At 32.4% G+C, this 11,752-nt stretch overlaps 1 protein-coding gene across 2 annotated transcripts; it reads left to right on the forward strand.

Annotated features, from left to right (window-relative positions):
* Window positions 1–8,908: 8,908 nt before the first annotated feature.
* Window positions 8,909–11,386, forward strand: LOC127258444 (glycerophosphodiester phosphodiesterase GDPD1, chloroplastic). 2 transcript variants are annotated; one of them, XM_051285286.1, is made up of 6 exons: window positions 8,909–9,164; window positions 9,257–9,450; window positions 9,999–10,061; window positions 10,152–10,535; window positions 10,659–10,855; window positions 10,942–11,386. In XM_051285286.1, exons 1-6 carry the CDS (start codon window positions 9,074–9,076, stop codon window positions 11,249–11,251), a joined length of 1,239 nt encoding a protein of 412 aa, XP_051141243.1. In that variant the 5' UTR covers window positions 8,909–9,073; the 3' UTR covers window positions 11,252–11,386. The 2 variants fall into 2 exon arrangements, with proteins under 2 accessions (XP_051141243.1, XP_051141242.1); XM_051285285.1 differs by having other exon boundaries at window positions 8,910–9,164; window positions 9,254–9,450.
* Window positions 11,387–11,752: the final 366 nt, after the last annotated feature.

Below are 11,752 nucleotides of genomic sequence, written 5' to 3' on the forward strand. Positions count from 1 at the left end.
AAATTTAATTAAATTTATAACCTATTATCCATGGAATCTATTCAAAATTGTTTTATAATATTGATCTGCACTCCTATTGGTTTGAATTCAGTTTCTATTTCTTATTTTTCTAGTAATCAATTTAGTATAAATTTGATGTATCCTCCAATATAGTAAATACTCTCAACGTTATTTTATATACTTATAATATATTTGTTCCACTGACATGCTTCTATTTACTTTTAGTGTTAAATAAAAATAAAAACAACAATTACAATCACATTTTATTTGGCCAGAAAACTACCACATGGTTGTTAGACCCAGTAAAGATCCTATATCCATTTTTTTTACTTTCAGTTGTTGTCATTTCTCTCAACTACTAACTAAGTAAAGGAAACATAGCAAAAAAAAATCTTCAATCCATCCCGTCACTTAGGCAAAGCACAAAAAGATAAATGTATTTTCCGTCTTTTCTCAATTTTTATTTGTTTTCTTTACAATAATATTTCATATCCTAGTTTGTTTGTTTGAATGCGGTGTAACCCTTGGTCTCTATATTATATGTCTTCGTTCGTTGTCGAGAAGCATTTTCACTTGAATTTATATTTGTTCATAGTTGTGAATTTGTTTCTATTTTGTTGGTCAATATCTATTGTACAAGTTAAAGTGCCCGAGACTCATTTGGTATTGTTAGATACGTGCAATTGCATCCCTTAAACTTATTGTGCTATGTAATATACCTTTCAGGGTGATATGTGTATCTTGATTGTGTTATTAAATACTTCTTAGAGAACTGGGTAAACTTTAGATCCATTCCAGATGTCCCATATTGTTGACTAATATTTAATATTTTACGGAGTTAGAAAAAAAGTAAAAATCTTTGCTCAACCAATTTGTCATTTTGTACTTTCATAATGAGGTCGAAAAAAATGAAGAATGTGATGTCAGACCAACATGTTAAAACAATAAAGCTGACCCCTTTTGGCCATTTTTTTTACTGTTTAAAAATGGACTCCTTGATCGATAAGAAAGAGATGGATGGTAGTGCTGAAGAGGGCAACAATAAGGAGGTGGAGGACAATAACAAGTATTTTTTAATCCTTTGGTTTGATATATTTGCTAAGTGTTACGACCATGCAAACCCATCGGTCCATCCTTATGGGACTTATGTAGAGACTATGATGATATGAATACCTATCGTGGTAAAATTGTTGCCTAAATTTTAGAAATTTCCTCCATCTGTGTAATTGATGTTATTTTATTTGAAATTGTCTAAGTTGTTATGATTGAATTAATAAGTGATTCTATGAATTGTTAGAATTATGCATAAAGTGTTTATAAATTCGAGTTATTATGATCGAATGTCTACCACATACTTTCAATAATAGTTTATTGACTTGCATAGTATTTATGAAAACACCCCCAATTAGAATATATACACTAATACGTGTTGTCAATGTACTTATAACATAAAGCATGTGTTGGTTTATAGTTGTTCCACAACCCAATTTTTAATGATTCACATTCACTTAAATGACAATTTAGTATTCATTGCCGACCAACTTTTTTGTACCTGAAGGCAGGTCAGATGATACAGTGGAGATATAAAAGATAAGTATAAATAGCCTTATAATGTCTACCATTTCCATTGGATGTGTTGCATAACTTGTTTAATATATATGTACAATGGCTAATTTTTTCATTGAGGTATAACAAGGATAACATAAGACATGCTCACAACAAGTTCCTTTATGCTCTCTCTTTTAGAGGATTGATTGCTACTGTAAGAAATCAACTACATTCACGGATATTTGGTACTCTACAGGTAATACCTTAGATATAAATATATATATACCTCTATTGTCATTGTTTATACCCGATACACACATTCACGTACCTATTTATATTATACTTATGTTGTGGTTTGCTAGTTATGTACCTATAATATAATATCAAATGCTTTGTGTATACGTACTTATGCCCAAGGAACTCTTACTTAAGAAATCAATCATTTTGGGTATCATAGTAATTGAGAATAAATTCAACATGATAGTATTCTCATCCCTTTCTAGAGAATATTAAAATACAAATAGTATACATTTACAAGAACCCAATTGGGAAACATTATTATATATATATATAATAAATGTTCAATATTTACTTGTCAATGGTAAGCAAAATCATAAAGAAGTTAGTTAAAATACTTTTAATTGATAGGCTACACTCCCGCTACTACGAGATTATTAAAGAGTTGATGCAATTTAAATTTTTTCTTATAAAATAACACAAGACAAATATAGTACAAAGACATCTGTTATTTTACAGATAATAGATTTGAAATGTATATATATATTCATAAACCTATTGTTAATACCTGAGTACTTTATTAATGTAACTACTTACATTATCTTTATGTCATATTTCATTTTTCACATACTCATATTTATATTTTAAATCATCCGGATATGCATACTTATGCCAATGTAACTTTAATTCGAAAACCCGATCATTTTGGAAACTATATAATTACTCGTGATACTTTTACCATGGTGAATTTTATATGATAATGTTCTTATCCATTCCTAGAGAGTATCCAAAGGCGTAACATACACATTTACAAGAAGATAGTGGGGCAACACATTCACGCATATACATCAAATATTCATTCTCACTTGTGGATGATAAACTAAGTGGCAAATGTGTTCATTAAAATATTAATCGCTATTAGGCTACCTGAGTGTTGCTACAAATTTTGATTTCTTGATGCAACATGAACTCCTCCACACAAAGCAACACAAAGTGAACTATCCACATTTACAAGAATAATCTACTATTGGGACATTAAGTGTACAACCAAGAATTATCCTCACAAACTCAAGTACAAATTATTCAATACCATTTTATAAAGCGATAACTTGGTTGAATAATCAAGTACTTCATCACGCATCTAATATACCCCTTTTATTTTGATGTATTTTTTTTCCCAATATATGCATTTGAACTCCGCTTTCAGGTATCTACATACTCCAGTGAATGCTTGTGAGGTACAAAATGACCATAAGTATCGTTGATAAATTCTGAAATAGATTAAGAGTTTATAATTATTTGTGTATGGGTCTAACAGATGTAACACAATATGACAAGTAATTTCTCCATTTTGATAATTAATTATCAAGAATATATTGAAATTGTTAGGATGGTAATACGTTTCCACACCAACGTGCTTCTAGACATCAACTACATGTTCTCCTAAATAATTTGTGTGCCTCTGTTACTTTTCCAAAAACCCGTGTCATCAAATTATCATACATAAAATAGGACTATCACGTACCTATTGTTCGTGTCCATATACTACAGTACATCCAAATTATAATTGCAATTTTATGCAACTAGGATTTTGTTGTTTTACATATACCTACAATATTACATTATATCCGGCACACCAAAAGGAATTACACGCCAAAATGGTCATTCTAGACAAAATAAAAAATTACACCTTTAAAAGGTCTACCATACTCGTTCTTTATAAATTATTCTATTATATCTGAGACGGTCACAACGACGGTATTTCCATGACTGGGTTTATCTATTGGGACTCATAACGTCGTTTCTTTGGTTAGTCTGGTTGCATGGATGAAACAAATATCGAATCTTTGACTTACCTAGACTAAGTGGTGTGCAATATATTTATGTCCCAAGCGACCTCAGTGCAACAAATGAAAATGACTTTCTTCTATTCGATTTTACAATTAGCACAAATCAACACCGGCCAATCCAGCTTCAACTAATCAACCCTGCAACCCAAAATATGGAGACTCAAGCAAAAGCAAGATAAAATCATTTCTTGATAAAAGAGAGAAGATTCGTTTAAAATTACTATAAACTAATACAATGTCTGCGTTAAATTTCTATATTACCACCATTATGAGCTTTCTTCTGCAAATATAAATGCTCATTAAAAAAACATAAAAAATCATTGACTTTCACCAGGAATTGAAGATTAATAAGCATAATGAGATTCCAATAGTGGTTTGAAGTTTAAAGTGTATATTGAGAAAGGCAAAATTGCTGATCTTACGTGCGAAAATTTCATACAACTCTGATATGGTCGAGTCGTTGCAAGGAATCTCATGGCAGGTTCTCAATCTCAAAGCCTCAACACAACTATCGGAGCCACCACGGCAACACCACCATCAATCCCCACTATGGGGATTGTCTCCCAAATATCATCTGAATGGATAAATCATGTTCAACAATTGAACAATCAGGAAACAACAACCATGCAGATAATGTTGCACAAGCAACAAAACTTAATATTGAACATGTTAGATCAAGCCCTGTCAAGAGTTATACTTCACTCCATGCTTTAACCTTCAGGAATGTCTCCGTCGCGCCTTGAGGCAAATTTTGCAGGGGCGTCGTTCGTGGATAACACCATTCCAAGTGCTATCTTAGGGCCGTCATTCGTGGAAAACATAATTCCAAGTGCTATCGCAGGGCCGTCATTCGTGTACAGCACCATCCCAAGTGTAATCGCAGGGCCTTTGTTCGTGAATAACACCATTTCAAGTGCTACAGCCCCTAGTAGGCAGAGAGAGAGAAAACTCCCCTCACTTTCTGAATAATATCCTTTTGGGGACTCGGCCTGAGCCGTTTCAACATAGGGATGAACGACCTGAAAGGGATGACTGACCTGGAGGTCATCCTCATTATCCCATTTCAGTTCTAGATCATCATCCGGTCGGATTGGACCCAAACGACATCGCACATGAGCCATCACTAGGAGAAGACGGTTGACCTCATATGGGAAGGATTAGAGACAGCCGTCCAACGGGAGGTCGGTTGGCTTCATGATATGTTTGTCAGACTCCTCTCCAATGGAAAGTTGGTTGGCCTCATGAGAGTCAACCACTGGTTTGCCGGCTTCGGAAGGGCCAGCTGCTGGGGAACCCAAAGACAGGAGCCCAACTAATAGAGGATTGGTGGCCAGAAGGTCAACTGTTGGTGGGTTCTCAGGAGAAGCCGGTAGTGTGGTCAGGCAAAAGAGCCAGGAATACCTTGTCGACAACCGAATTGATACGCAAGAAAATGGGGTTGGTAGTTAAAGACTCCCAATGGTTGTTGCAGACTCCCAACTGCCATTTCTTGCGCCGATCGAGAGTAACTTTTGGGAGTCAGAGGGGGAGGAAGCAAGTCGTTGAGCAAAAAAAAAAAAAATAAGGTTAGGGTTTGAGCTCAGGAAGAATGAATAAATGAGCCCAATGGCGATCGAGTGGAGGGCCACAATCATTTGGTCGGATGGTTGTTGGGGCTAGGCCGGTCGGATAGTTGCCCCTACAGACAGTTTTCATCTGAGTTTGGCCCTTGGGACGGCTACAAAGGTAACCGACGTGGAAGCAGTTTTTTGAACGGTTCAGATCAGTAACCGACGAGGAAGCGGTTTTTTACGGTTACCAACGTGGAAGCAGTTTTCAAGGGTAACCGACATTGAAACGATCTCGGACGGTTTGGTTTGATACGTATATGAGCAGCCTCGATGACAAAGGATGGATATCTTCAATCAGAAAAAATTCCAAGAAAATCTCATTGGAATCATCATTTTAGTTTTCCAGTTATCCTTTTCAATTTTCTTTCTCTTTTCTTATGTATTGTCTGTCCAGGGATCCGTGATCTAAGACAATTGTTCAAGTTCGAAATATATTTTCGAATTTTACTTTTTATTGTTGAAATTTTACCATCAACAATAATTTTATCTAATATTTAATAACACAAAATAAACATTGTATTTATTACTTCATGATTATATAATCCATTGAATTAATCGTATTACAATCCCATCATTTAAAGTAAATGCACTCATACTATATAAGTTTATAGAATATAAACTATTTAATATAAAAATATATATATTGTATATATTGCAAGAAGGTTCTCACATCTAACAAAAAAAAATATATATATATTGTAAATTTAAAATACAAACAAACACTTCTATGTTTTATATTATATTAGAAATTTATACAATACTCTCTCCGTCCCGGTCAAGATGACCCATTTGCTTAAGGATACGGTATTTTATGTAGTGTAGATTAGTAAGTTATTAATAATAAGTTATGATATTATTTTATTATTTTTATATGAGTAGTGTTGTTGGCATTTTAAATATTTTTAACATTATATATCAATAAAATATATATAATATGAATATTATTTTATAGAGAATAAAATTTTATATAATACAAATAAATAAAAAATTAATTAATTAATTTATAATTAACTTAAACTAATTTTATTAAAAATAAGAAGTTTTAAATACAGATAAAAATATTTATTTATTGATGAGAGATATAGAAATAAAAGGGTTTTGGGTGAGTCCTACGTGCAGAGATTAGAAATTTAATTAAATTGATTTATATTTGTTAAATATGTTTAAGATGAATAAATTTACTAAAAATAAAAAAGGGTCATCTTTAATTGGACGGACAAAAAAGGAAAAGAGGTCATCTGTCTCGGAACGGAGGGAGTACATATTTATACTATATCAAATAATTATAGGGTTTGTTTGGTTCGGGTTGTTTGGTTCACATATGTTTTTTATAGGATTCAGATTTTAATTATGATTTAAAGTAAACGCACACATACTTCTTGTATTTAGGATTTGAAATTCCTGTTTAGTTGATAAAATTATCCAAAATTTATATTTCTCAAATTCAATTTATTTTGCAAATTAATTGAAAATTTTGAATTATTTATATTTTAAATGACATAATTACCATTTTATGAATTTTATTTATTGTTAAATTTTATATCCATTGGTTTTTTTACCTATATTTATTTTTTTTTACAAAAATGGGTGTATTCTAATAAAAAATAATTTAATAAGATTTTCGATTAACACTAAAAAAATATAATATATATATAAATTTATACAAAATATATACTATATAATTATGCTAAAAAATACATTAATTTAACATAAATATTTTTTATACTACCGACACTCATTTTCATATTTAATATAAAAATACTTTAAATTAAAAAATAAAACTCATTAACCAATAAAATAAATTTAAATTATTAATTTATTTATAATATTATTAGTAATATAATTAAATATAAATAAAATTAATAATTATAAAGAAATAGAGAATTTTTAGTAATATCTTTAAATAAAATAGAACCAATAAAGGGTATGTTTACTTGTATAACTTTACACTTGATTTTACTATTTTAATTTATTTTTATTTCAAAAATATCAAATCAAACATCTAATTTTTCTTTATTATATTACACTAAAATTTAATTTTACATTCAAAATATCACATCAATACATATTTATATTACAATCAAACAATTATTTCAATTCAAAATTTTACTATTTAAAAATAAAATAAAAAACTAAAATCTTACAAGTAAATACACCCAAAATATAATTTAAATATAAATATATACATATAATATTATACCAAAAAAAGATACGATTTTTTTTGTTGGGTGGGGATACAATTGTAAAATGTGAAATACATTGGAAATATAATTTAAAAGTAACAGGTATCCTATTAATAAAAAAATTTATTTGCAGAATTTTAAAATCTCATTTACTTAAAAATTTATCATTTATTTTGTAACCAAACATAGATTTCTTAAGTTTCCAAATCTCATAAAATCCACCAACTTCACAAACTAAACAATCCCCAAAAACAAAAATATCAATAATTTAATACTTTATTTATCCGTCGTCCAAACTTATTCTAACTCTTTTTTTTTTGTTGTAATTAAAACTTATTCATGTTTCTCTTTCTAGTAAAAAAAAAAACACCTTTTATATTTTTTTATCGTAAAAAATATATATATATATTTTTACTCATTTATTTTAAAACTCGTGCCCCAGTCAAATCGGTATAAATTTACATGACGGATGAAGTAGAATTTAATTAAATTTGTAACTTGAATTATTATGCCATTTGTCTCACTTAATTTATCAACTCTTTTTTTTTTTTTATCTGTCCTGTCCTACTTTGTCATTTTTTTATATATAATTATACACTTTAATTATATTTTAAATTTTATTTTAATTAAATTATTTAGTTATTTTTAATTTTAATATAAAATTATTTTTATTAAATTATAATTATTTTCATTAATATATATTTACTAATTATATACTCCTTCTGTCCAATTTCTATTATCTTTCTTTCGTGTGTTCCCGGGAGGAATTCGATCTCTTCAATCTCTCCATACCACCTAAATAAGAGTCAAATAGGTCGGAAAGAATAGAGCATATTAGGATATGGGTCGGGTTGATAAAGTATATTTGCATGATTTTTTATGTGATTGTCTATTTGTTATGAATTGACAAATTTGCCCATAATTATATAATAGAAATTAAAAATAATAAAAGAATGAAGGGTAAAAATATAAAATTTGTGTTTAGAAAAAAAAATAGAATAATAATTATTGCACATTCCAAATAAAAAATAGAATATTAGTTTGTAGACGAAGAGAGTAATAACTAAAATATCGTGCAGAGATAAATTAGTTGGTAAAATTTTGTGCAAGGACAAATTAGTATATGTGAAGTATATATTTGTTAATTATTACTCCCTACGCGGATGGCTTGTGAAGCTTCTCCACCGCAGTGGCAGTGCTGACATGACGTGACCAAGCATCTACGGTGCAGATAGGAATTCGAATTATAGGATGCACACGTCAGGATTATGTGGCCATCTACCTCTCTATCGGCGGTCTGTACACCTATCGTCTCCTCTCTAAAAATTATTTATTTTAATAAAAAAATGAAAAAGAAAAAGAAAAATATTCCTATATATACACTATTATTGTTATTAAGAAATTAGTTAATGGTATAAGAAAAGTAAAAAAGGAATATCCGGAAGCATAAAACGGGGTGAGTACAAACTACCCGCCTATTGGGAGGGAATATTCGGGCGGGGATGGAGATCATCCTTAAATAAATAGCCCATCCATCCATGGCGCTAGATCTGTCTATGATCCCTTCCCCATCCCCACCCCCAATCAACAAATAATTCCAACAATTTGCCCTCCCTCATCCTCCCTCCTTCTCCAATCATCACCCATGGCTCTCAAAGCGGTTCACGTTTCCGACGTCCCTACTCTCGATCACGTCCCCGACAATAATGCTCTTTACGCCTCCCGTTTCACCACGCGTATGCAACCAATCTCGCTCTTAATTTTGTTGGGGGTTGTTCTTGTGTTTGAATTGGATTGTTAGTTAGTTATTTCATTGATTGTGCAGCAGGTGTTGAGCTTGGCAGGGGGGCGTCCTTGAAGGATCATAATAATAAGAAGTTTCTGGTGATCGGGCACAGAGGGAACGGGATGAATATGTTGCAATCATCCGATTTAAGAATGAAGGCCGTTAAAGAAAACACTATTCTCTCCTTTAATACCGCCTCACAGTACCCCATCGATTTCATTGAGTTTGACGTTCAGGTACGACACGACACACGCACTACTCTATTCGTTTATTCATTCAATGCGGCGCCTTACGCCACATCACATCGTCGGCCGGTCGGTCGGTCGGTCGGTTTTCATTACTATTTATTTATGTATTAATTTATATCCCAGCCGGAATCTTCAATTTGGTTGATCGTTTCTTCTCTAGTTAGTTCGACTTGTATAAGTATAACCAATGCTACAGCCGTTTCGCTTCGTTGACTTTATTGTCTCTCTCTCGCACTGTCCATGTTTATTCTTTTCCGACTTTCATATGCCTCTCTCAACTCTAGTCTAGATCGATGACATAAGTAGGCAGGCAGGCTGTATTGTTGATGTTCCCCTTGCTTCGTAGATTTGATTCATATTATAATTTATATACTGATGATTATGTTGTTTTTCTTTCTTTCTTTCTTTTTTCAATTTCATCCGTCTATGTTGTCATCTTCGATCCGTTCTTGAATGAAGAGTACTCTGTACTTACTTTGTACGAGGGTTGAGACTTGAGACAGACAAGTGAAGAAAATGAAATCTGATTTTTGTAGGTGACAAGCGATGGGTGCCCCATCATTTTCCACGACAACTTCATCTACACGGAAGAGAAAGTAGTAAGTTGTTGTTGTTGTTTGTGTGACCGATTTTTTATTGTCGTGTGTAGTGTAGTGTAGTAATGACTGATTGAGACATGGCGGTTTCAGGGGAGGACAATAATATCCGGGAAGAGGGTTACGGAATTATCTTTATCGGAGTTTCTTTGCTATGGACCTCAGAGAGAAGATGGAAGGGAGGGGAAAGCCCTGTGGAGGAAAATGAAGGATGGCAAAGTTGTGAATTGGGCGGTTGAAAGAGATGATTGTGCGTGCACTCTGCAGGAGGCATTTGAGAGGGTGAATCCTGCTCTTGGGTTCAATATTGAACTGAAGTTTGATGATCACCTGGTTTACACACAAGACTATTTGACGCATGTCTTGGAAGCTGTACTGGAGATTGTCTTGAAGCATGCCAAGGAGAGGCCTGTTATATTTTCCAGTTTCCAACCAGATGCTGCTCTGCTTGTGAGAAAACTTCAGAGCACGTACCCAGTAAGAATCCATCAACTTGTTATTTATTTGTCGATTGCATAAATACAAGATAGGTTGCATTTGTTGTGACGAAGAAGATGGTGATGATGATGATATTAATAATATTATCTCAATCTGAATCAGGTGTATTTCCTGACAAATGGAGGAAACGAGGTATACGAGGATGGTAGGAGGAATTCGTTGGATGAAGCTATCAAAGTGTGTTTGGAGGGTGGGTTGCAAGGGATTGTTTCAGAAGTGCGTGGGATCTTCAGAAGCCCAGGCATGGTCAACAAAATAAAAGAGGCCGGCATCTCTCTGCTCACATACGGCAAATTGAAGTAAGAAGTAGTAGCATGAAATCGAGTGTTGTTGGTTCATGTATGTTAAATATATTATAATTGGTTTGTCGGTTGATTGGTTTCAGTAATGTGGCGGAGGCTGTGTACATACAACATTTAATGGGCATCAATGGGGTGATTGTGGATTTGGTGAAAGAAATAAGTGACGCTGTAAGGAAGATGGTGACTGATGAAGAAGAAGAAGAAGAAGAAGAAGAACAAGTGATAGAGATATTATCGTCGTCATCATCATCATTGGAAGGGGAAGGAGAAGGAGAAGGAGATGATGATGATGATGGACAGCCGAAGAAGAAGCAGCAGCAGCTGCAGCGGCCCCAATTCTCACAGAGGGAGCTGTCATTCTTGTTGAAGCTCATACCTGAATTACTGCAATAGTTTAGTTTAGTTGAGAGTTGAGCTTAGCTGAGCTGAGCTGCTAATGTAATACCTACTACTCACTCATACTACTAGAGACTATAATATCTAATCTCCAATTCCTCATTCTCTATTATTAATTAATTTATTAATTAACTCTCTTCTAAACCCTGTATCCAGGGCCCAGGGGCTATTATTATTATTATTATTATTACTATAATTATTATTGTTAAATTTGATTTTCCAACGTAATAAAAATGAATTCAAAACATAACTTCAAACTCGATTTTTGGACTTGAGATGATAGAATTTTTAAATAGCATATTTAATTTTTGGTGAATATTATAAATTTTCCAACGGCTTCAAGAAACGTGCTTTTAATTGGCCCCTCAAATAAATTGTATTTTTTTAAAAATAAATTCGACAAGTCTGTGATGCTCAGTGTTTATTTGTCATTTCGTTTTTAGTGTATTAGGTGTGGGTGAAAGAAAACTAAATAAGGGTGGTTGAATATAAACAAAT

This window comes from Andrographis paniculata, unplaced genomic scaffold, assembly GCF_009805555.1.
Source record: "Andrographis paniculata isolate CXL003 unplaced genomic scaffold, ASM980555v1 Contig59END, whole genome shotgun sequence".
Lineage (NCBI taxonomy): Eukaryota > Viridiplantae > Streptophyta > Magnoliopsida > Lamiales > Acanthaceae > Andrographis > Andrographis paniculata.

Bases quoted from the DNA above. Each gene is read 5' to 3' on its own strand.
- LOC127258444 (XM_051285285.1), top strand. From the start codon at position 9,074: ATGGCTCTCAAAGCGGTTCACGTTTCCGACGTCCCTACTCTCGATCAC. The intron at 9,451-9,998 runs GTACGACACGAC...TGATTTTTGTAG, and splicing joins TCATTGAGTTTGACGTTCAG to GTGACAAGCGATGGGTGCCC. The intron at 10,062-10,151 runs GTAAGTTGTTGT...TGGCGGTTTCAG, and splicing joins TCTACACGGAAGAGAAAGTA to GGGAGGACAATAATATCCGG.